The sequence below is a fragment of the Cnephaeus nilssonii genome, assembly GCF_951640355.1.
Source record: "Cnephaeus nilssonii genome assembly, chromosome: 19".
In the NCBI taxonomy this organism is placed as follows: Eukaryota; Metazoa; Chordata; class Mammalia; order Chiroptera; family Vespertilionidae; genus Cnephaeus; species Cnephaeus nilssonii.
Genome location: NC_137090.1, coordinates 3,626,249 through 3,651,098, shown reverse-complemented (window position 1 = coordinate 3,651,098; position 24,850 = coordinate 3,626,249). Strand labels below are relative to the sequence as shown.

At 47.5% G+C, this 24,850-nt stretch overlaps 2 protein-coding genes across 5 annotated transcripts in view; one reads left to right on the top strand and one right to left on the bottom strand.

The window, feature by feature from the left end:
- The first annotated feature begins 1,570 nt into the window (after positions 1 to 1,570).
- Positions 1,571 to 21,487, top strand: NUP85 (nucleoporin 85). 3 transcript variants are annotated; one of them, XM_079797311.1, is made up of 20 exons: positions 1,571 to 1,707; positions 3,190 to 3,283; positions 4,785 to 4,947; positions 5,864 to 5,934; positions 6,947 to 6,990; positions 8,411 to 8,480; positions 10,510 to 10,631; positions 13,828 to 13,962; positions 14,064 to 14,186; positions 14,393 to 14,524; positions 14,760 to 14,866; positions 16,566 to 16,649; positions 16,811 to 16,876; positions 17,056 to 17,207; positions 18,119 to 18,236; positions 18,326 to 18,426; positions 19,327 to 19,478; positions 19,826 to 19,927; positions 20,290 to 20,417; positions 21,356 to 21,487. In XM_079797311.1, exons 1-19 carry the CDS (start codon positions 1,675 to 1,677, stop codon positions 20,389 to 20,391), a joined length of 1,971 nt encoding a protein of 656 aa, XP_079653437.1. In that variant the 5' UTR covers positions 1,571 to 1,674; the 3' UTR covers positions 20,392 to 20,417; positions 21,356 to 21,487. The 3 variants fall into 3 exon arrangements, with proteins under 3 accessions (XP_079653437.1, XP_079653436.1, XP_079653435.1); XM_079797310.1 differs by having other exon boundaries at positions 20,290 to 20,435; positions 21,356 to 21,467; XM_079797309.1 differs by lacking the exons at positions 20,290 to 20,417; positions 21,356 to 21,487 and having other exon boundaries at positions 19,826 to 20,281.
- GGA3 (golgi associated, gamma adaptin ear containing, ARF binding protein 3) overlaps positions 17,242 to 24,850 on the bottom strand; it is an 18,961-nt gene continuing 11,352 nt past the window's right edge. Inside the window, exons 12-17 of one of the 2 annotated variants that reach the window (XM_079797308.1) lie at positions 24,452 to 24,522; positions 23,966 to 24,282; positions 23,543 to 23,763; positions 23,077 to 23,246; positions 22,822 to 22,932; positions 17,242 to 17,847 (exon numbers count right to left, since the gene is read on the bottom strand). In XM_079797308.1, the coding sequence (XP_079653434.1) occupies positions 17,815 to 17,847; positions 22,822 to 22,932; positions 23,077 to 23,246; positions 23,543 to 23,763; positions 23,966 to 24,282; positions 24,452 to 24,522 (923 nt within the window). In that variant the 3' untranslated portion in view covers positions 17,242 to 17,814. Of the gene's footprint in view, positions 17,848 to 22,468; positions 22,608 to 22,821; positions 22,933 to 23,076; positions 23,247 to 23,542; positions 23,764 to 23,965; positions 24,283 to 24,451; positions 24,523 to 24,850 lie in introns of those variants that run through there. The other variant, XM_079797307.1, reaches the window with a different exon arrangement.

Sequence of the window (24,850 nt, the reverse complement as noted above, 5' to 3'; positions counted from 1 at the left end):
ATTTTACTCTTTTTGTCTTCCTGGGGTTCTGATATACCTCAATTGAAGTGTCTCCTGTATAATTGAAGTCTCTCCAGAAAAGGTATAGGAATTCCAGAGTTAAATAACCCATGTAGGGAGAGGAGAGGAATGAGAGAGGAAGAGGAGGAGCTTGTGAAGAAGAGCTGAGAAAAAAAGATTTGTATGCTGATTATGCAATTTGTTTTTCCAAATTATTCCTTTAGAATTAAGTTAAAAAAGAGAGGTGGAGGTGGAAGAGGGAATATGGGCGGGGGTGGGGGGGCTAAATGGTGATGGGGGAAAAATAAAATAAAGGGCAGGGGGAGAGGTTATAGCCCTGGCTGGGTGCTCACTTGATTAGAGCATCGGTCCCAATAAGTTAAGATTGGGAGTTTGATCCTTGGTCAGGGCACATACAAGAATCAACTAATGAATGCATAAATAAGTGGAACAACCAATCATTGTTCCTATCTCTCTAAAAAAAAAAATCGTTAAATTTTATCCTAAGGATGGATGGCTGTCTTAAGAGATAGGGATTTGGATAAAATTGTGATAGCCACAGGATTTTCCTTCCTTTACTTAACGACTTGTACCTCAAAAGAACAAACTATTGGGGTCACAAGATTTTCCTTATCACTCCAAGTCATCTTATTTCCACCAATTCAAGTAGGTCCTTCAGAGTAATCTCAGGCAAAGAACTGTTTCCCCAGCTAAAATACTGAACGTTTGTCGTTTTCAAGTCAACATTTTCTTAAATAAAAGAAAAGCTGCTACATTTTCAAGCACTGTTTCCTAAGGCTTACTTTTAAATTCCGAATTTCCTTTAGTTAAAAAACTAGCTTATTCGGGAATTTAGAGCCGGTACTATTCTCTTCCTTGTATGTATTTGTAAATATGACATTTACATTATAAGCTCCTTTAAGTTAATGGTGCACTTTTGAGTTTTCCATCAACAAGACCCAGTATTCCCTGTTTGTTTGTTTTTCTAACAAACCAGTATTTGTGCTTAATTTAAGCCCAGCTGTCTCGGTTTCACAGTAGTTTCAGCTGCATCAATTTTGTCTGCTTGCTTCTTGAGCGTTTTTTTTTTTGGGGGGGGGGGGTGTTGGCAGCGCTTGCCTTCCTACACAAGCCCGATGGGCTGACGGGTCCCCGGGAAGGGGCTCCCTTGCCCTGGACACCGCTCGGAGAAGCGGCTGCGCCGACGCCAACCTGCACACCAACAAGGGGCGCGAAAAGCCAGAATGGGGAGAAATCGTGGGCTCGCTCCAGCGCGAGGAAGGCCCAGCTCTAGCCCCAGGGCGGCCAGCCCGCGCACGCGCAAAGGCACCGGCACCGCTCCCGCCTTCTCCGGGGGCCTTCTCCCGGACCGGCGTGGGGCTGTCCGCGGCGGCGCCTGACCAGGCGGGAGGGTTAGTCCGAGGACAGACGGCCCCTGGCGCTGTTTTCCCTGAATTGTTGTCGAGGCCAGAAAGGAAGGAATCGTGTAGAGTGCCACAGAGGGATGGTCGTGGCCGACGGGAGGGGCCCCTGCAGCGTCGGGGACTTGGACCTGCAGGCAGTGCGAGAGGCGCCTGGGCGGGGTCCTCCGTCGCAGCGGGCTCCGAGCGGGAGGCCCGAGCCGTGAGCTTTGGCGGCCCCGCGAGTTCCAGGCGGCGGCTGAGGTGCGGCGCTATGGAGGAGCTCGATGGCGAGCCGATAGTCACTGTAAGGGCGCCCCAAAGAGTCTTGCTTGCCCTCGCGGACCAAGGGTTGGGTCTGCTTCGTCAGTAACTGCAGGCTTGTCTCCCTCAATGCCGCCCGCGAGGCGCCCGGCCCTTTCCTTCAGCTCAGTTGCCACTGTCCGGAGGTCACATTAACGAGGTGGTCGCGTTGGGGTCGCAGTGGTGCCGGGGTTTCTGCTGCTCCGTGTGCTCCGGACACCTGGCCCCTCAGGCCCCAGCCCGTCCCTCTCCCTCCTCTGTCTTCCCGCCTTCCTGCTGCCCTCGCTTTTCCCGTCGGGCCAATGCTCAATGGGCGCGCTCGGACCTGGCAGAGGAATTGCTGCTTCTTCTTTTTTTTTTTTTCTTCCAGTCGAACTAAGCTTCACATTGCAGCGCCGTGATTTTGGCTTGTACTTGACCAGGGCTTACTAAACATGTTCATTCTCTCGGGGGATTATTTCTTTTTATTGCTCTGTTTGCTCTCAATTTTATCTGAACTCTCAAGAGAATATGCCAAGTGTTGCTGATCTGTGATGTTTTAGATACGAATACCTGCCGCTCCCCCAGCCTGGAATGCACTTCTCTTATCTCCTCATTTTTTCAAATGCAAACTCCCGCAGCCTCTGACCTCCCCGACGAGGGCACACATCTCTGCCCGTTACGGGCTGGTTCTCCACCTCCCAGCTCTTGGTAACCTACAAACCCCACGAAGCTGCAGGTTGCCTGACCTTGTGTTTTTGCTTTTTAGAAAGTTGAGATGCCTACCGTTTTCAGCGAAAGCCGTCAGACTGCAAAGCAATATCTGACAAAACAAAAAATTGAAAATAGGGGTAATTTCAAAGCTAACTGGACAGAACAAGGCGTGAGATCTTAGTAGCAGTTAACATGTTTCAAAGAGATGGCATAGAAGCTGTGTGACTGGAGGTCTGTCCTTTTAGTGAGTCCAATTCCTTTTTATATATTTATTTGTTTACTTATTTATACTATATCTTTATTGATTTCAGAGAGGAAGGAATAGGGAGAGAGAAACATCCATGATGAGAGAGAATCATGGATCGGCTGCCTCCTGCAAGCCCCCCTCTGGGGATCTCACAACCCGGGCATGTGCCCTTGACCGGAATCGAACCTGAGACCTTTCAGTTCGCAGGCCGACGCTCTATCCGCTGAGCCAAAAGGCTAGGGCTCCTTTTTATTTTTAAAATTTCCTTTTTTTCCTAAACTGCAGATAACTAACTTACAATAATTGCTTAAGGTGTAGCTCTCCTTTTTATCAACACTTGAGAAATGCAGGCTGGGTTGAGGTGCCCAAACAACACTCACTTATTCAGGTTGGAATAGACTGGGCTGATCTCGGCCACATTCCCCTGTGCACATGGATTAGCACTTAACTTTCATGACCACCTATTTCTAGGATTGTACTTGCAAGTCAGTTGGAAGCAAAGACTTTAATAAGAATAACAGTATCTGTGCCTTATTTTTTTACTAGTTGATTCCAGGAGTGAATTCCAAGAAGAAGCAAATGTGTTTTGACTGGGGTCCAGGGGAGATGCTGGTGTGTGAGACCTCCTTCAACAAAAAAGGTACTTACTATTTTTTTTACATATGATCTATCTGGGCACATTTAATTGTTGTTGTTTTTTCCCCCTTTATTCTCTCAGATTTGACTAGTTGAGACATGATACAGTTGAACTTAGTTTGCACCATTTTTATTTTTAAGACTTTAGCTGTTTAAGAGTTTCATTGATTTATGAGACCTGGCAGATGTTCAGTCCAGGAAAAAAAAAAAAGTAACAGTAGTCTTCCTTGTGTTAAAGAAGGGTTTATTTTCTTTAAAATGGATTTTTAGAGAGATGAAGGGAGAGGAAGAGAGAGAAACATCGATGTGAAATAGGAACAGCAGTTGGCTGCCTCCTACACACCACCTACTGGGGATCCAGCCAAAACCCAGGCATATGCCCTGATCTGGAATTGAAACAGCGACACGGACGACACCCAACCAACTGAACCACACTGGCCAGGGCTTTTCTTTTCTTTTTTAGAGAATTACTTTTCTTTCTTTTTATTTTATTTTATATTTTTACTAGTAGCCCTGTGCACGAATCCGTGGGCCAGTAGCGCCCCAGTAGCTCCCTGCTGCCTCGCCCTCCTGTAGCTCCTGCCCTCCAGTCCCCCCTCATAGCTTGCTGCCCTGCCCCCTCCTGTAGCTCTCCGCCACCACTTGCAGCTTGCTGCCCCACCCTCCTGCTGATCTGTGATCTGGCGCAGTTGGTGGTTATGCTTCACCATGTAACGACCATTTGCATATTACATCTTTATTATATAGGATTGATTTCAGAGAGGAAGGTAGAGGGAGAGAGAGATAGAAACATCAATGATGAAAGAGAATCATTGATCATCTGCCTCCTGCATGTACCACACCAGGGATCGCGCTCACAACCTGGGCATGCGCCCCGGCGGGAATCGGACCATAACCTCCTGGTTCATAGGTCAATGCTCAATCACTGAGCCACGCTGGCCAGGCATCTTATTGAGTTTTACATAGACTAATATTAAGTGAATTTACTTTTTTCAGTAGAGTTTGATTGATGGAAGTGAAAGATAGTTTCCAAATATGCTAGTAAGCTGAGGTGTAAAATCAGAGAATAAGCATTTATTTTTAGAAATGCTTGTGTGGATAATAAGTGGTCATTTATATAACTTTTTTAAAAAATATATTTTATTGATTTTTTATAGAGAGGAAGGGAGAGGGATAGAGAGCTAGAAACATCGATGAGAGAGAAACATCGACCAGCTGCCTCCTGCACACCCCCCACCGGGGATGTGCCCACAACCAATGTACATGCCCTTGACCGGAATCAAACCTGGGACCTTTCAGTCCGCAGACGGGCGCTCTATCCGCTGAGCCAAACCGGTTTCGGCTATATAACTTTTAATAAATGAAATTAGTAGCTAAAAGTTGAAGCTTTTGTAATTAGATAGTAAAAGATTTTTTTTTTTTTTAGATAGTAAAAGATTTTATAGTGGGTTCCTCTATGATGGTGATGGATGTTAAATTTTTGTTTTTTTTTAATCTTGTTTCAGGAAAGTCAGAGACGGTGCCAGGCTGCCCTTTTATTTATATTGTCCGGAAAGATGTAGATGTTTACTCTCACATCTTGAGAAAACTCTTCAACGAATCCCATGGAATCTTTGTGGGCCTCCAGAAAATTGAAGAAGAATTGACTGGAAAATCCAGAAAAGCTCAGTAAGTGGGCTGCTAATCGGTGCTGGAGTCACAACTAAATTGTGAAAAGCCAAATGAAATGCATTCTTGACCTTGTGCATGATGGATGGTCCTGCTGGAGAAATGAGGGTCTCCTGGTTCTATTCCAGTTTCTGTTCTGTGCATTGTAAGTGGTCAGCAGTGGAAGTGTCTTACAGAGAATGTGTAAATGGTGTTGGTTGACTTGCTGGCTTGATAAGGTTTCTTTGTTTATATTCCTACTCATTTACTCTAAAAGAAGAACATTTAGACCAAATAAGCACCTGAGAGTCACCGAAAGAGGTCACACTATTGGAAGATTTTGAAATTAATATAAAAATGAATTTTGTTTTGTTTTTAAAGAATTACTGTTAAGATATTTTTTGGCAAAAGACTAGAAAACTATTGTAATATTTATAAACTAGGATTGTGTGAGGTGTGGTTCATACGTTAACTACAACTGATTTTTAGCAAGAATACCACATGTATGATGTGTTGTTCTCAGTACATGGGGTTCATGATGTTGATGTTTTATTATTACTGGTGAAGTTGACCTTGATCACTTGGTTAATGCAGTTTCTTTACTATAAAGTTATAGTCTTTCCCTTTGTAACTAGTAAGTATTTGGGGGAGAAATTTTAAGACTATGCAAATCTTCTCAAATTTTCAACCACTGATTTTAGTTCCATCATTGGCTCTCATCTGCAACAATATCAATATGGAATCATGGATACTTACTTTATTCCACGTATTGTATTGTATTTTTACTTCTTTCATTGCTCAACTTGTTCCCACTTTGGCCATTAAGAGCTCCTTCAACTTGGCTCTGTCTTTCAGCAAGCTCCTGTCACCTATTCTGTCTTTCTGTTACCACAAGAGGTTCCAGACTCATCTTGTATGTCATTTCATTTTTTTGTAGATTAGTTCGAGTGAGTAAAAACTACCGATCAGTCATAAGAGCATGCATGGAGGAAATGCACCAGGCTGCAAGTAAGGATTTTGTGTGCATGTATATGTGATAGTAATTAAAGTATTTATCTGGCTATAAATACTACAAGGTAAAAGCTGATTGACATTCCAGTTCAAAACTCTTACTTTTCTATCTTAATTTTTTGTCAATCTTTTAAAAAAAATTTTTTTTTAAAAAATATATTGATTTTTACAGAGAGGAAGGGAGAGAGATAGAGAGTTAGAAGCATCGATCAGCTGCCTCCTGCACACCCCCTACTGGGGATGTGCCCGAAACCAAGGTACATGCCCTTGACCGGAATCGAACCTGGAACCCTTCAGTCTGCAGGCTGACACTCTATCCACTGAGCCAAACCGGCTAGAGCTTTGTCAATCATCTTGAGTATGTTTTTCCAGTTAGAACATACAGAGTTGACAGGTACAAGGAAGCCTAAAGGGCCAGATTAAGGATTTTAAAAAAAATAGATTTAAGCAATGTTTTCTTTTTCTTAATATATTTTAATTGATTTCAGAGAGGAAGGGAGAGAGATAGAAACATCAATGATGAGAGAGAATCATTGATCAGCTGCCTCCTGTATGCCCTCCACTGGAACCCGAAACCCGGGCATGTGCCCTGACCAGAAATCAAACGGTGACCTCCTGACTCATAGGTTGATGCTCAACCACTGAGCTACACCAGCTGGGCTAAATTAAGGATTTTTGAAAATTTCATCCCCAGTTCTTTGACCTTGGTGATTTAAAGTCACCATACCTCAAGAGCCACGTGACTCCTGGATGTCAGATAGTCTTATATAACATGGTGGTCTCAGTGTTTGCTGTGTTGCAATTAAATGTGACACTTCTAACTTCAGGGTCTTGGTTTGAGAATCATTGATGTACAACAAAAAGATATGAAGCATTAAAAAAAAAATCTATAGTGAAAATGGTGGTCATAGAAGTAACAAAGGCACAAGCTACAGAACCTGGTATGTGAAGTTATAACAATGAGAATGAAAGTTCCATTGCTCACTTAAAATGTTTTATGTTTTGTTAGTTGCTGCTAAAGATCCAGCCAGTAGTCGCCAGTTCAGCAGCCAGGTAAGGGCCCTGCCTTTGTTGTTGGCACTATTATGTCTTCCTGTGTCCTCGGCACCCACCTGGAGTGGCTTTGCAATCACTCTTTTTTGCAGATCTCTGTTCTTTCCAGGTAGACAGGCAACTCATTGGGGTGGTAAGGATCGTTTTCAACTTCTAGTGCCCCTTCACGGCCTTCCATATTGAAACAAAGGATGTGCTTGATAAATACTTGTATGTGTTTTCAGTTCTTATGGGACATACAAATCCTAACCACATTGTGTCACCTGAGGTAGAGAGCTGAGCTTTTGGAACCACTGCTTGGTCTCATAAACTGTACTCAACTCATGAGACCAGCATTTACTGAGCTGCAAGTTCTTATCCTTTAGTTGGAGCTGGATGAGGGCTTAAAGAATTCTCTTTTTTTGGTAGAATCTTTTTTTTTTTTAATATATTTTATTGATTTTTTTTACAGAGAGGAAGGGAGAGGGATAGAGAGTTAGAAACATTGATGGGAGAGAAACATCGATCAGCTGCCTCCTGCAACACCTCCTACTGGGGATGTGCCCGCAACCAAGGTACATGCCCTTGACCGGTATCAAACCTGGGACCTTTCAGTGAGTGTTGTTTGGGCACCTCAACCCAGCCTGCATTTCTCAAGTGTTGATAAAAAGGAAAGCTACACCTTAAGCAATTATTGTAAGTTGGTAATCTGCAGTTTAGAAAAAAAGGAAATTTAAAAAATAAAAAGGAGCCCTAGCCTTTTGGCTCAGTGGATAGAGCGTCGGCCTGCGGACTGAAAGGTCCCGGGTTCGATTCCGGTCAAGGGCATGTACCTTGGTTGCGGGCACATCCCCAGTAGGGGGTGTGCAGGAGGCAGCTGACAGATGTTTCTCTCTCATCGATGTTTCTAACTCTCTATCCCTCTCTCTTCCTCTCTGTAAAAAATCAATTAAAAAAAAAAAAGATCATAGGTGTGATGAGCTAGTTATTAAATATATTTTTATTGGTTTTAGAGAGAGAGGAAGGGAGGGGAGAGACAGAGACAGACAAACATCGATGCAAGAAAGAAACATTGATTGGTTGCCTCCCTTACGTGCCCTGATCGGGGACCAAACCTTCAATCTGGGCATGTGCCCTGACTGAGAATCAAACTGGCGACCTTGCGGTTCCTGGGATGATACTCAACCAACTTAGCCATATCAGCCAGGGCAGCTATTTTTTTCTAATGTACATTAAACTAAGACCACAACCATTAAAAAAAAAAAATGTTAGTTTGCATCCCACCCCCTAAAATTCTTTCATTGGCTTTGGGAAACCCTGCCATAGGAATACTCAGTAAATGTTGACCATCATGTGATTCAAGCCTGGCTTGGTTCCTTTGTTCTAAGATTAAGTCCTGGGAATGTTTTCAGTCAAAACTGTGTCTCCATTTCTCCCTTAGGTCTCCATCCTGTCAGCAATGGAGCTCATTTGGAACCTTTGTGAGATTCTCTTTATTGAAGTTGCCCCAGGTGAGCGTGGCCTCTTTCTGTCAGCATCAGAGCCGTCCCCTGCCCGTCCTCTTTGTCTTTCCTGTGTATTGTGATGGGTGCTTTGTGGCCTAGGATGCTCTTTTCATCAGCACAACCATCAGCGAACACCACCCGACAGCCAGAGAAGCCTGTCGCTTTGTCAGGTACTGCAGAAAGAATCAGCTAGACTGCCTCCCAGAAACCTAAAGCGTGAGGCAGAAGACCCTGGACAAATACCAGGAAAACAGATATAAACTAGTGTGTGAAAGGGTGGTCGTCGGTATTTGTGTCCTGGACTGGTCCAGCTTCAGAAAGCTTTAGGAGAAGCTGGGCTGGGGGAGAGGCACAGAAAGCTTTAGGAGAAGCTGGGCTGGGGGAGAGGCACAGAAAGCTTTAGGAGAAGCTGGGCTGGGGGAGAGGCACAGTTGCTTCCTCAGAGCTTGCAGGAGGAACTAACCTGCCAACAGCTGGATGTCAGACTTTTAGCCTCCAGAAATGTGAGACAAATTTTTGTTGTTGTTTTTTTAAAAAAGGAAATGGAAAAGAAAGTTTTAGGGATGTAGGGAAGGGTTAAGCTGTGGGAGGCAAAGTCACTTTGAGTTCTGTTGCTAACGATTGGGGCAGGGACAACTCTGTGTTAACTGTCCACTTTGAATTAGTCTGTTGATCTTGAATTAAACTGTGGTCAGTACAGTATCCTGGCGTGAGTGGGCTGACTGTGGGATTGCTACAGGCCTTTTTTGTATTCTTTTAAGGGTCTATGTTTGCTCTTATCCAGGAATAAGTGTTAATAATCTCTTTGCAGTCCTAGCTGTTTATTCATTCTCTTGCTGAAGGACTGAAAAAGACAGTTTGTTGTTGGTATGCCTCTGCAGTAGATTTTGTGTATGTGTGTGTGTGTGTGAATGAATCCTCGCCCGAGGATACTTTTCCATTGATTTTTAGAGAGAGAGGAAAGAGCGGGAGAGACAGAGAAACATCGATGTGAGAGAGACACATCGATTGGTTGTCTCCTGAACGCACCTCAACTAGGGCCAGGGAACTTGTAACCAAGGTACGTGCCCTTGACTGGAATCGAACCCAGGACCCTTCAGTCCATGGGTCAACACTCTATTCACTAAGCCAAACAGGCTAGGGCTGTCAAATTGTTTTTATTGTTGCACATGTAGCACCTAATCAGTACCAGTTCCTAAATGGCTGCTACTTACATAACCATTGAGTATTGAATAGTCATGAAGAGTCTGGAGGCTGGGGTGGGAGTGGTGGTGGTGGTGGTGAGGTCTGGGCCTTGTGTTCAACACTTTTTTAAAAAAATATATTTTTATTGATTTCAGAGAGGAAGGGAGAGGGACAGAGAGATAGAAACATCAATGAGGAGAGAGAGAGGGTCATTGATTGGTTGCCTCCTGCACGCCCCAACACTGGGATCAAGCCTGTAACCCAGGCATATGCCCCGACCAAGAATCAAACCGTGACCTCCTGGTTCATAGGTCGAAGCTCAACTACTGAGCCACACCGTCCGAGCTGTTTAACACTTTCTAGGATTCAGTGAAAGCTGTTGCTGCCTGACACAGGAAGTATTCCATAAAAGCCCATTTGCTAGTCCAGTCCTTTATTCAGGACCACACGTATATACTCATTTAAGAGGGATACTCCTTTTCTTTTTCTTTTTTTAAAGGGCCCCTTTATTATTTATTTATTTATTTATTTTTAACATATATTTTATTGATTTTTTTACAGAGAGGAAGAGAGAGGGATAGAGAGTTAGAAACATCGATGAGAGAGAAACATCGATCAGCTGCCTCTTGCACACCCCCTACTGGGGATGTGCCCTCAACCAAGGTACATGCCCTTGACCGGAATCGAACCTGGGACCCTTGAGTCCGCAGGCCGACGCTCTATCCACTGAGCCAACCCGGTTTTGGTGGGATACTCCTTTTCTACAAAGCTCGTCTGCCTTACATCCTCTGTACTATGGGAAAGTGGAATTTGCCGCACATGAATGTGTGACGAGAATCTCTCCCTGCAGCTGGCCCGCTCCTCCTCCTCCTCCTTGACTGGGTCCGACTGCACGTGTGCGAGGTGGACAGTATGTTGGCAGATGTTCTGGGCAGTGAGAACCCAAGCAAACACGAGAAGTTCTGGAACTTGGTAAGGATCTTCTGCAGGCTGGGCCGCCCGTTCTCCCACCTCAAGTCCTGTTTCCCCCAGGGCTGGCAGGCAGGCCTGAGGGTTGCTCACTGAGCCTGAGTACACTTGGCCTGGCTCTTCCTGTCTGTAATTATGGAAACACCCTAGATCTTTTCTTCCCTGCTCCACGGGAAAGTTTAGAACTAAGTTATCATGTTAAAAAGTAATACTTTGTAGACTTTCCTGTGAGAAGGGAAATTTGTTTTCTTCAGGCACCTAAGGGAGAGAAGACATGAATACAAAACCGACAATTGGGGTGGGGGTCGGGCGTTGATGTAAATGAACTTGAGGGGTTGTTTTGAGGGGATAGAAATGTTCTAAAATGATTATGATGGTGCACAACTCTGCAAACTTACTAAAACAAATTATACATTTAAATAGGTGAGTATTTATAGTATGTAAATTATAACTCAATAAAGCTATTAAAAACAAAAAGATTGATGATCCCAAAGTCATTTTGGATTATCAGTTTGGAAGTCATCATGTGTGCCAGGGATGTGTATGTGTATGTATGAGAGAGCAATACTTTTTCCATTCACCTCTACTGACCTGTGACCCGATTGGGATGGATCAGGGAGGGGGTTGCTAGTTGACCTGAATAATGGAAAGTTGATTAAATTTATAAAATCTTGAATTCAGGTCAAGACTTGTTGCCTTTGAGGCTATTTTGGGGCCTTTGGTCCAGGAGATCTGTGCAGCTAAGGGGAGAGCCTTCACTCAGGAAGTATTGGGTCCAGATTTTTAATCTGATTCATTCATTCATTGAGATTTCATTGAGGGTTACTCTTTGCCAGGCACAAGCATGACTGAAGAAGGCAAAGATTTCTGCCCTCGTGGAGACATTTCCTGCATAGGAGGTAGGAAATAGAGAAACAAGTAAAGCATGGACCAGGTCTAATAGTGAAGTGCTTTGGAGAGAAATAAAGAAGCAGGGAATTGGGAGTGGTAGAGGGAGTCAGAAGGGGGTGAGGAGGGAGCTGTGCAGATGAAGGGAGAAAGGGCATTCTTGACAGCGAGGCCTGTAAATGCTGCGTGTGTGAGGCAGAGTGGGACGAGAACGGCAAGGAGACCAGTGAGCCAGGAGCAGTGGGAGCAAGAGGGAGAGATGGGAGTTGAGGACAGGGCCAGATCGTAGAGGACCTGTTGGGCTGTCCTAAGGATGTTAGCTTTCAGAGAGGGAATAACTAACAGAGCGGAACCATGGTCTGTGGGGCCACGCTGCCCGGTTAGCATTACAGTTCTGCCTCTTACTGGGTGTGAGGTCATGAATGAGTTCCTTCACAGCCTTCAGTTTTTTCATCTGTACAGTAGAGGTAACAACACCTACCTATAGGGCTGTTATGATTAAATTAGTTGGCATAATTATGTATAAATTAGTGGGTAGATACAGTAAAGAGCTTCTGTCTTATTCCTGGATCAGGTGGGGTAAGGGGGATGTTGGAGAGTTGAGCAAAGGAGTGCCATGACCTGACTTAGGCTTTGAAAGGCTCTTCTGGCTACTCCTGAGGACAGTGAGGCCAGAGCAGAGATACCAGAGTGGAGGCCATGGTCTTCTGGCTACTCCTGAGGACAGCGAGGCCAGAGCAGAGATACGAGTGGAGGCCATGGTCTTCTGGCTACTCCTGAGGACAGCGAGGCCAGAGCAGAGATACGAGTGGAGGCCATGGTACTAAACCAGGCAAAGATGGGGGTGACTTGGACAAGCGTAGGAGCTGAGCACAGGAGATGGTGAGATGAGAAGTGATTAGATTCTGGATGCAGTTTAAAGACATAATTGGTGGGGTTTGCTAATGGACTAAATGTGGGTGTGTAAGAAGAGCAGAATGTGGGAAGATCAGGCTGGTGAGTTGGAGGTGACCGGGTGCTTGCTTTTTTAAACGTTACGATGCCTGTGAGAGCCAAGTGGAGACATTGACTGGGCAGTAGGAGATGTGGGTCTGGAAGTCAGAAGGAAGTCCAGGCTAGAGAGAAAAATGGGGGACTTGTCAGCATATATATCCTGGGCTTTTTTAAAACATGACTTCTAATAAAAAAAAATTGACTTTTATATATGTGCTTGTGTGCATATACTGTTTTCATTATTCGTGATAGGTCTATAAAAGGTGCCTGGAACCCTGAACTGGCAATTACTGGACCACTGCTTCTAGGGGAAGTACAGAATCTCTGGTCACAACCATTCTGTCAGCTGGTCGCTATATAGTCCTCTGACATGTTTCTGTTTAAAGGCACCTCATTTAAATTGTGCTGTTGATTCATTGACATTGAACTCAGCCAGCAGCACTACACAGCACTCTGTGCCTGTACGAAGCTTATCTAACATGTTTGGGGCTTTTCCATAGAGCAGGCGCATCACACCCTTCTTTGCACTTAGGGACCCTGCATAGCCCTTTAGCACTATGCTTGGGGGCCCAACAAAAAGCTAAAAAATGCAAACAGTCTTGGCACTAAATAGGTTGTGAGAAAGACACTTGTTTAGTGTGAGAGTTGATACAAGCAGGCAGAGCGCTACCTTGTTCGCTCAGCTGGAAACGTGCGCACCAAGTGACACAAAGTTGTCGCTGCTCTGCATGTATCCGCAAGTGACGGTGACGGCACCTCAGGGTTGATTTTGGCGTTACAGATAAATTTTAGCAAGTCGGCAAATTTACAGATAGGGACTCTGAATAAAGAGGATTGACTGCACTTACGGTACATCAAGTGTATGTATGTGTATTTGAACTGAAACCTTTATGAACCAATAATTTATTTGATATCTCTGATATTTTTTTGTTTAATTTATTGTTTAAACTGTAATGGGTTACACAGTCAATTTCAAAAGCATGGTTCACCTGCAGCCGTGTCAAATTCGGTGCCTGCCCCCCATGGCAGGCATTGGTCCAGAAGGCTGCCATAGAAACACTGTGGCACATGGGCCCTGGTCCCCTCTGCTGGGCCTCAGGGATAAATTTGGCTACAGACACCAAGCTCCTAGACTTGGAGGCTGGGGGGTGGAGGTCGGGGGAAGCATGGTTCAGATTAAAGCCATAAGATTGGATGAGCTAGATTACCTCTGGAGGGAAGAAACCATCACGCTTCCCCAAGGCTAGGAAGCCAGAGTGTGAACTCGGAAGGGCTTCCGGGTCTCCCATGAATGCTCATGTTCTTGGGTGTCCCCCAGGTGACCATCTTGGTGCTGCAAGGCAGGCTGGACGAGGCCCGGCAGATGCTCTCCAAGGAAGCCGACGCCAGCCCCACCTCTGCAGGCATGTGCCGAATCCTGGGGGACCTGATGAGGACCATGCCCGTTCTCAGCGTACGTGGGAGCAGCCCTGCTCTGAGGGTCATGGGAGGTGGGTCATCCATTAAGCCTAAGGGGTTCATGTGGTGATGGTGTCCACTGCCTCTCTCCCTTAGCCTGGTAACACGCAGACCTTAACGGAGCTAGAGCTCAGGTGGCAGCACTGGCATGAGGAATGTGAGCGGCACCTCCAGGACGGCACGTTCGTCTCCAGTCCTCACCTGGAGTCTCTCTGCAAGGTGTGGGACAAGTCCAGGTCGGGGTCCGAGATGTCTCCGCTTAAGGCTGTGGCGTCCAGCCCAGTGCTGGCAGAAACTTGGTCCTCCTTGGCCAGGGCTGTCCATTCTCTGAGGAAGGAGAGGGCGTTCAGACCCGGTGCTCTCGCTGAGCTCAGGAGAGTCACAGAAGCTCCCCTGGAGCTGAGGGAAAACGTCTTTCTCCTCAGATCATGTTGGGAGACGAAGCTGCCTTGTTGGAGCAGAAGGAGCTGCTGAGTAACTGGTATCATTTCCTAGTGACCCGGCTCTTGTACTCTCATCCCACAGTCAAGCCCATTGATCTGCATTTCTATGCCCAGGTGAGTCTGAGCTCCATGGGGTGGGTTGGGGGGTAGGGGTCCTGAGGCTCTGCTCCCTGCTGGGTCATTTTCGGTGTGTGGCCTCTGCATTGAACCTCCCTGGAGAACTGCAAGGGGCTTGGCCCTGCTAAAGGGCCCATCACCCTTCTCCAGGGTTCCCTGCACAGTAGCCCTGCCAGCCCCCTTGTGTCTCTGCTTCCGTCCGGGGACTGAATGGGTCACCACCTTCCCACAGTCCAGCCTTGACCTGTTTCTGGGAGGTGAGAGCAGCCCAGAGCCCCTGGACAACATCCTGATGGCGGCCTTCGAGTTTGACATCCACCAGGTGATCAAGGAGTGCAGGTAGGACCTGCTGTGCCACTGGCATTCTAACCGTCTTTAGGTGTGTTCAGTGGCATTAAGTACATTCAATGTTGTGCAGCTGCACTACCCTCCTTTTCTAGAATGTCCTGTTCCTTCTTGCTGGTGTCTTAACCTCTTCCCTCCCCAGCCACGTGTAGATGGATAATGGCTTCTCCCTGGACAAGCTGGGGGCCTTCTGAGGCTGAGGACCATGTTTATAATAGTTTCCACTTCAGGGATGTTCACTTAAAACAACATGGCAGGAAATTACTTTGATACTTAAAATCCAGAAAAAGCCAGCCTATTACTCGGAACCTTTAGACATGCAGCCACCTTAAAGGACAACAATTCTCAACAGTCTCTCTCTAATGAGCTAACAGCTCCCACACTCTGGGACTCCTGGCTGGGTCTATTCAGAGCAGGTATTCTTTAAAAAAAAAAAAAAAAAATTTTTTTTTAAATTTATTTCAGAGAGGAAGGAAGAGGGAGAAAGAGATAGAAACATCAATGATGAGAGAGACTCATTAATTGGCTGCCTCCTGCGTGACCCCACTGGGGATGGAGCCCACAACCCGGGCATGTGCCCTTGACTGGAATTGAACCTGGGACCATTCAGTGCGCAGGCCGATGCTCTATCCACTGAGCCAAACCGGGTAGGGCTAGAAGTGTTCATTTTTAACAGTGGTCCCAGATGATTCTAGATTTTGATTAAAAGTGTGGTTTGGAGAATGACTTTTGTTTATTTTCTTTTTAAAAAATGTTTTGATTTCAGAGAGGGAAATAGAAACATTAATGATGAGTGAGAATAAAATAATTGATTGGCTGCCTCCTGCACGCCTCCTACTGGGGATCGTCAGCCTGCAACCCAGGCATGTGCCCTTGACAAGAATTGAACCCGGGACCCTTCAGTTCACAGGCCGATGCTCTGTCCACTGAGCCAAACCAGCCAGGGCTGGAGAATGACTTTTAACCTTCATTGTCAAATTATATACACAATAAAATTACAAATCATGTAATTGAACAAAAAATTCAATTAGAGTATTAATAGATACCTAAACACAAGATGGTTTTTAAAATGAAGTCACATGTATATAGTTGTATTCACAAAGTACACTAATCAACAGCTTTACAGTGTAAAACATTAGCACATTCAAATGCAAATGAAGATACTCCTTTGAATTCCATGTCTCATTGAGCATCAGAAATCACCAATCTTTTAGTCCCTTTTTTGTACATTAGTCTCAGTCCTCATTTTCTGCATCTGAATGGATCCCTGGATTATATCTCACTGTGTGACATTTCGGTGGTTCCTTGTCCCCACGTAACAAAGAGAAACTTCTCATTCTGCGCTCTCATTACTGTCCCATCTTTTTTTTTTTTTTTTTTAAATAAGTTTTTATTGATTTCAGAGAGGAAGGGAGAGGGAGATAGAAATATGAATGATGAGAGAATCATTGATTGGCTGCCTCCTGCACACCCCTTACTGGGGATGGAGCCCATAACCTGGCCATATGCCCTGATTGGGAATCGAACCATGACCTCCTGATTCATAGATTGACGATCAACCACAGCCACAGTGGCAGGGCCCTCCCATCCTTTTAAAGCAAAGCATATGTGGGGTTCCTGCTCATGCCCCACTCATGTGGGCCATGGCTTCTCACCCTGACTTTCCTTCTTGCCTTGGTGTCTGAACCTACAGCATCGCCCTCAGCAACTGGTGGTTTGTGGCCCATCTGACCGATTTGCTGGATCACTGCAAACTCCTCCAGTCCCACAACCTCTAGTAAGTGTGCATGGCACACCCACCCTTTTCTCCCCATCTCCCAGGCTCTCCCCAGGCTCTCGAGGGGTGAGCTGAATGCCTAGAAGGGATGTTGGGCTGCGGAAGGGGGCCCTGACTGGAGCAGACCAGGAGTCTTGGTCTCACCATACGTTTTATTCCAGCTTTGGATCCAACATGAGAGAGTTCCTCCTGCTAGAATATGCCTCGGGGCTGTTTGCTCATCACAGGTAGGAAGGCCCCAAGGGATGACAGCAGGGTGCTCTTCAGCATGCGGGTGCATTGGAACTTGGACTGTGTTCCCTGAAGGCTATCGAGGTCTAGAGATGAGCCATCTTGGGGGCCAATCCCAGAGCTCCACGGCAGCACCTAGACAAGCCCTCATGTCTGTCCTCCTCGGACTTTGCAGCCTGTGGCAGCTGGGGGTGGATTACTTTGACTACTGCCCTGAGCTGGGCCGAGTGTCCTTGGAGCTGCACATTGAGCGCATCCCTCTGAGCACTGAGCAGAAAGCCCTCAAGGTGCTGCGGATTTGTGAGCGGCGGCAGATGACTGAGCAAGGTGAGTCGGCCCTCCTCTCAGCATGGTCCTCTGTGTTCAGACCATACCAGCTAGACTGGAGAGAGGTCAGGAAGCAGATGCCAAAAAGAAACCGAACACAGGAACATTACTGGGGAGGGACAAGGAGCTAGAAGCAATCAAGCACATTGCCTTTTTATTTTACTTATTTATTTAAAAAAAATACTTTTATTGATTTCAGAGAGGGAGAGAGAGATAGAAACATCAATGATGAGAGAGAATCATCGATGGGCTGCCTCCTGCACGCCCCCTACTGGGAATTGAGCCATGACCACCTGGTTCATAGGGTGACACTCAACCAGTGAGGCACACCATCCAGAGGAGCACGCTGCCTTTTTAAAAATGTTACCCACCCACTCCTCTCCTCACTCTGAGGTCAGGGCTGGGTCAGCGTTGAGTTTGCCTGTCCCGAGGGAGTTGCTGTTGCCAGATAAGGCTGGCTCTGGGGAAGCAGGACCAGAGGTGGCTTGGAAAGAACAGGGAGGAAATGATCAAGTTTGCCCCTTCTCTTCTCACTGTTGTGTGATAAAAGCCTAAGTTATTCTTCCCAGAGGCACTTGTGTGTTTAGACTGTGAAAGCATGTGGCGTTCAGGACCCGAGGGAGGATGGGATTTTTGGCACCTGGAACCATAATGGAAGAGCTGATCTGGGGGAAGCAATAAATACCTTATTGCCACCCCTGAAATCAAATCAGCTCACAAAGCCATCCTGTCAGGGTGGGTCATACTAGCAGGAGGCAACTTAGAACCCCCGTTCTGCCGACCAAGCTGTATTTGGGGCCTGTGGGGGAGCCTGGAAGGCTGAGGAGGTGAGACGGCTGCTCCTTTCCCAGCAGCCTTTAGGAATGATTCATAGGGTGAAGGATTCACCTTTTCCCTTTTTGCCTGCAAAGTTCGCAGCATTTGTAAGATCTTAGCTATGAAAGCTGTCCGCAACAATCGCCTGGGCTCCGCCCTCTCCTGGAGCATTCGAGCCAAAGATGCCGCCTTTGCCACGCTGGTGTCAGACAGGTGGGTTCGACCAGCATCCACTTCCGGGAACTGTCTGGGGATTGGGAGGCTGAGGAGTGCTTTTCTCATCTCCGGGTCTGGCCTTGCAGGTTCCTCATGGATTACTGTGAGCGAGGCTGCTTTTCTGACTTAGATCTCATTGACAACTTGGGGCCGGCCATGATGCTCAGTGACCGACTGACATTCTTGGGTGAGTCTCTTGGGGCTCTGTCCCTTGGACAGTGGCACAAATGGACACTTGTGAAGACTGGACGTTCTGTTCAAGATTTCTCCAGTGTTTCCTTTCTGTTAAGCCCAAACTCCAGACCACATAGAACCCTGTGTGCCAGACTTTGTAAAGTATATTTTTTGGTAATATTTTATTTTCCAATAATTTCAAACTTAGAGAAAAGTTGTGAAAGTAGTGTGAGGAATAAGGAGCTCTCATGTACACTTTACCCAAATTCACTAGTTTAAGTGCCTCTACTTTTCTTGGTGCTTCTTAACTTTGACATTTTGAAGAGTCAGTTCAGCTCTCTTGTAGAATGTCCTCACTTTGGGTTTATCTGATGTTTCCCCGTGATCAGATTTAGATTTGTGTTTGGGTGGGACTGCCGCCGAGGCGATGTGTTGTGCTGTGTCCCCTGTTGGAGTTCACTCTGGTCATTTGGTTAAAGTGGCGTCCACCAGCTGTTCCTTCCAGGCAGCACTGACTTTCCCTTGGTTTAGTAATTTGGGGAGATACTTTGAATTACTTAAATGTCCTGTTCCTCATTGAACTTTCCATCCACTTTGATTTTCTGCCTCTCATTGTTTTAGTTGGCATCCCAGTATGTGGCAGGCTTTCCCTTCATCCGTTTTTAGTCTTTTGTTTACATCAAGTAATGGCCTCCTGGGTTATTTTGTTCAATCTGTTATAACCTGTAACTCCTGTTTAATGCTTACATTCTCCCAGGCTTGGTTGGTTTGAGTCTCTTCAAAGTATGTGGTCTCGTTGGTGCCTGAACTTGGATACAGCTTTGAAGAATTCCCTGCTCTATGGAATGGCTGGTCTGGCATCTACCTTCTCTTGTTTAGGGCCAGAGGTGACCTCGTGCTCTTTTTTCAATAGGAAAGTATCGCGAATTCCACCGATTATATGGGGACAAGCGTTTTGTTGATGCGGCTTCTCTTCTCCTGTCACTAATGACTTCTCAGATTGCCCCACGGTCTTTCTGGATGACACTCCTAACAGATGCCCTACCCCTTTTGGAACAGAAACAGGTACAGGTTGAGCCCAAAATGCTTTTCTGCCCCGTTTTGTAGTCCTTGACAGTGCTTCCTTCTGTTGCTGGTGCAGATGCATAAACATACATCATCTCCTGGATAGGTCTCCCTAATAGCACCCACTCTGGAAGTCTAATGTGCACCCAAGAAAAACTACTTAATTTAAAATGAGGCAGTTGCCTACTGACCATGCCCATCCCAGGGCTGGGAGTGAGAAGAGGTGCTTTTCCCTTCCAGGGCTGCACATACAAAGTACCCCCCTCAGGGCATGCAAAGGTCACCTCTGAACTTGGGCCCAGGCCCAAATCAGTAGGCCTCCGCTAGAAGCAGCTTCTCTCTCCTAGGTGATTTTCTCAGCAGAGCAAACGTACAAGCTGCTGAGATGTCTGGAGGACTTGACCTCAGGACGACCAGAGCATGGAGAACCTGATGCCCAGCAACTCCAGGTCATTTTAGCTTCCTGGGTTGGTTTCACAAGAGAGATGAAAAAAGGCCCCCTGTATCTCCGGCTCCCCCCACCTCCTTCCACAAACACTGGCCCCTTACAAACTCACCTGCCTCTTAAATTCCTCTTAACCATGACACACTAACTTCTTTTAGGAAAAAATGGGGTGATTCTAAAGTTCTGATCTATTCTTTCCTGTCAGTCAGTTGTAGTGGTCCTGTGCATTCAGCTCTTACATTGAGACTTGCTGGAAGCTATTGCTGAATGCCACGTGACCTCTGTCTGCTTTTGGGTAGAGCCCAGGGGAGCGTTAAAGGATCACTTCTTCCTGCTGTGCCTCATGCTGGCTCTCTTTGCTCTTAGGATGATGACATAGAGACCACCAAGGTGGAAATGCTGAGACTTTCTCTTGCACGAAATCTGGCGCGGGCAATTATAAAAGAAGGCTCATTGGAAGGTTCCTGAGGCTGGCTGAGAGCTGTTCCAGCACGGTATCTTTGTGTGGCAATGTATATACATTTTTTAAAGAATAAAGGTTTTCTTTTGCAAATATAACACAAGTTCTTACAGAGTTCAGCCAGGGAGTTTTTATCTACATCCCCTGTGAACCTGATGTAGTAAGAGTTAAGAAAATGCTTATTATGTTCTTTTTGACATGGAAGTGACTTCCCTGTCTCGTTAGAGAAAAAGGCACCCCCACAAGTTATGGTGAGTGCAGTGCCCTCCTGCCCACCATTGGGAACATGGACAGGAGCCTTCAGTGGTTTACCTGTGCTTCTGAAATTTGGCCTCACCTGAGAAGCATCCGAAGCACTGATGTTAACTTTCTGGTTAACTATTTTTAAAAAGAAAAAGGTCCAGGAATTTGTACTTTTTAACAAAGACCTAGGTGGAGAAAGAAAAAGAAAAAGAAAAAAACACACACCTAGGTGATGTCTACCTTTGGAATTCATCAGTGGGACCCCTTCCCAGTGGGGTGAATGGTGTCTGTATTAGAAGAATTCCAAGTAGGGTGAAAATGGTTTTATTTAACATGCAGTAAAATAAGGGCAGCAGAGCCCATATATCCAGTATAGCTGTTGCATGAAATAGTAACACTGAAACAATTTTAACGTCCAAGTCTTATTGTAAAGGTACAGTTCCATGTAGTGATCCCACGACTTTCCCAGGGCTGCGGCAGCCATTCTCTGGAAAACTCTTGGATTTATTCCGTAAGCAGTGAAATCAATTCACTTTTGACCTATCTTAACGAAGCAGTGAAACCTGCTTCCCAAAGATGGGAGGGAAGGGGAAGATGACCTCTTGATAGAGTAAGGAAGCCTGGCAAGGAACAGGGAGGAATCTGGGAACGAGGCTGTGCCACCTTCCCCTGGAGATGGCTCTGAGCCCGTCCAGCTGAATTCAGGTGAGCTGTGTCCTCTTTCCCCAGTTGGTGGTCCTCACTTTCCTGTTGCCCTGGAAGGCCTACAGGCTGGCACAAGCTAGCTGGGGCTGAGCACTGTTGAAGCAATAAGGTCTGGTGACTCGATTCAAGCATGGCCCCCAATCTCACCATCTCCAGACCCAACATCTCGCTGACAGTACCCCTCAGCAGCTGAGGACAGTCAGTTTCTGGGCAGCAGGTAAGTCTAGTGCAATTGCCTGACCCTGAGGCCTCCTGTCTGTAACTTCTGTTCTGACAGGCTATCTGGGGGGTGGGGGGAGGCCAAGGCAAGAGGATGTATATGGGGGCAGGAATTGTCCTCCCTTCAGAGGCTTGAAGGGCAAGACAGCAGTTTTATTTCATGCCAAGCAAGAGGTAGTGAATAGGCTGGCCTGTTCCCACGGTGGGAGGCACACTTTCCGCAGAAAGCTCCGAGTACCTGCTTCGGAGAAGGAATCAATGCTTCTCTTCTGTTTCTCTCCTATCCTTAGTTTAGGTGGCTTTGGGGCCAAGTTCTGTTTCTAATAGGCTGAGTTCCACGTCCTGCTGAGATGTCCAAAGGACACAGCTTGCCATCGTCAGGGACAAGGACACACTTACCCAGTGGCCATTCCAGGCTGGTACTGCCTGTGCAAGGCAGCACCCACTCCTTTCTCGGGCCCAGGCCCGTTTGGGACCACTGGACTTTGCCCACCTTCCTGGAGGTAGGAGCCTGCCAGCAAGGGGAGCACAGAGTAGCATGGTGGGGGTGGGGGTGGGGGAGTGAGGACCTGGTCCTTGAGGAAGGACCCCAAGTCTTTTTAGAGACCTCCTCCCTTGTGGCAGCGGGGTGCCAACACGAGGGGAAAACCTACTCCAGCTTTAAGTCTGTGTTCCCAGGGCGACCGTGCAGAGTCCGGGGCCACATCCCGCCCGACAGTACATGGCCACTTCAAGTCACACAGGTAGATAAAAACAAGTCCTTTTAAGGGGCCACAGGAGGAGACCATCACGGCAGTTCAGCTCCTGGCAGCAAGGCCCAGGGCCCTGTTCCATACCAAAACTCAAGCACTGTGGTCAGGACATGGAGAGTGACGACCCGGAGAGCCCTCCTGTCTCGGGGCAGCCTACTTGGGCTTCAAAGTGGAGATGACCGCATCCTTCAGGGTCATAGGTTCCCCCACTGCTCCACAGGAGGGAACTGGTCCACCTCACCCACCTCTGTGCTCAGCTGCTCCCCAAGGGCGAAGGTCAGTTTATACCGAAGCCTTGCCTTCTCCTGCGACAGAGGAGCAGTGTGTGAGACTATTAACCTCGAGGTTTTTTGTGCTGACAGAGAGGCCCTGATCCCACCACCCCATCCTCACTCAGCCACTGAACCAGAGTAGGAAAGGGACGGGGTTAATGCTACAGACCACGGCACTTCTGGTTGGGAGGTGGGCAAGGGATTAAGGTGGTGGTCACAAGATCCTAACCTGGGGCTTCCAGCTCACCTTCAGTGGATTAGCCAGCAGCATGACCTGGGTGATGGCTGCAGGTGGCTGGATGGGGCTAAATGGAGAGAGTTCCGTCCCAGAGGGTGGCTGCAGCTTCACTTTCATTGACTAAAGAGGAAGAGAAAGCTCCTTTTGAAGAGACGGGCAGGTGGAACCCAGTATGGTCACATCGGACACACTGCCGCCTGCTGGCCACTCAATGCAGTGGGGTCAAGATAAAGGTATTTCTGCCTCTCGAGGCCCTAGAAGTACCTTGGGCACTGCGGCCTGCAGCACGATGCTTTTTATAGGCAAAGGAGCCGTATTCAGCATGGACACAACCACCACCAGCACATCGGGCCGTCCTGGTGGACATTCCTTGGCGAAGTGGAAGAGGATGCGGAAGCCATTTTTATCATAGGCTGTCACAGGAAGGGCACTGCCTGTAAGAAGGTGGCACGTGGGTGTGGAAGGAGAAGGTCAACAATCCCCAACAGAACCCGGGGGTGCTGCTACAGCCAAGTGGGGAGAGCAGTGCTCCGTGAAGGAGTCTGGGAAAGGACTGCTGTCAGAACGTCACAAGACTGCGCAGTAGCAACAAGCAGTGGCCAGGACAATAAGGAAGCAGGTCACGTTTGACTCTAAGGTACCCCAGCAAGGAGAGCCTGTACCAACCCACCCCTCCCCACATGCTATAATTTGGGCCCCACTTCTCCCACTCCAAGCCTCCTACACCTACTAGGCTTGATAGATTCCAGGGGAACATGGACACTGGCCAGGGAAAGCTCAGGCCCCTTCATGGGGCTCTCCTGGGATGGGAAGACAGGTGGCTGGAAGAGAGGGCTGCCAGGCCCCGTGGAGAACGGCAGGAGAGGCCTAGCTGAGGTGCTGCTGGGGATCAGAGGGGAGGCGGTGGCCCCAGGGAAGATGGAGGAGATGGGTTTCACCAGGCCTGAGGTCCTGGGAGGCAGGAAGGAGAAGGCAAGTCAGAGACCAAGCAGAGCTGTTGGGCCAACCCTCACAAAGTGCCCCCCCGCCTCCCCATCCCCAGCCAGAGCTGGCTCCTACCTACCCCCTAGCTTTCAGATTCCAGTCTCAGGTCAGACCAAAAGAACATCCCCAACCCCCATTCTAAGCCCAACCACCGTTTCCCACTCATTACGCTTTGGCTTCTTCTAAAAGCTGATCGAGGGCATCCAACTGGTGCAGGGAGCTGTCACTCAAAGCTGAGCCATGGTACCCAGGGGCTGTGGGCTCAGCTTTTGGGGCTGAAGCTGGGGCCAGTCCAGTGGGGAACAAAAAGCCTGTTTTTGGAGCAGAAACACTGGCTGGGACCACAGGAGCTGGGAAGGGGGGTGGCAGTGGAGGCTGGGAGTTGCCTGCAGGGGTTGCTGAGGGCTGGAGGACAGGCCCGTCTGAGGGGCTACAAGCAGCAGTCCCAGGTTTGGGGCTGAAGAAGTCCAGGTCCGACTGTTCATTCTACGGGGAATGGAAAGGACAAGTGAGCAAGGGGTGCAGAGGGTTTTGGCTCTCCGCTCCTGGCTCCTTTGCAATCCCACTGGACTAGCAGCCCTCCAAGGACAGGGCCCCAGGGGCTAAGAACTAGTTGGGAAAAAGACACTGACAAGTGATGCACCTGGGCACCTACCTGGAACAGGGGCCACTGGCCGTTTCCAGCGGACTCTTTGGGCGGAGCCCTAGGGGCTGGGTCAGCAAGGCCTGAGAACAAAGATGGCTGTGATGAGCAGAGGCGCTGGGCTAGGGCAGCCCCAGCTCTACCTCCCCCAAGGAGGGGTCACACAATTTTGGGGGTGTTCCAGGGAAGATGGAAGCAGAGCAAGACACTGGGTCTACTGTTTCCACCCAGAGTCTACTACAGACAGCCTGAGGGACACTGAACTTGACTTTCTCTCCCTACAATTGAAGCCTCCCCGTCCTTGCTAAGCACACGGGGCACCATCTAGGCCACCTTCCAATTCCGTGCCCTTTCTCTACTGGTTCTGCTAGGTTCTAGCAGCTAGAAGCCCTTTACAGCCTTCCTCCAGGA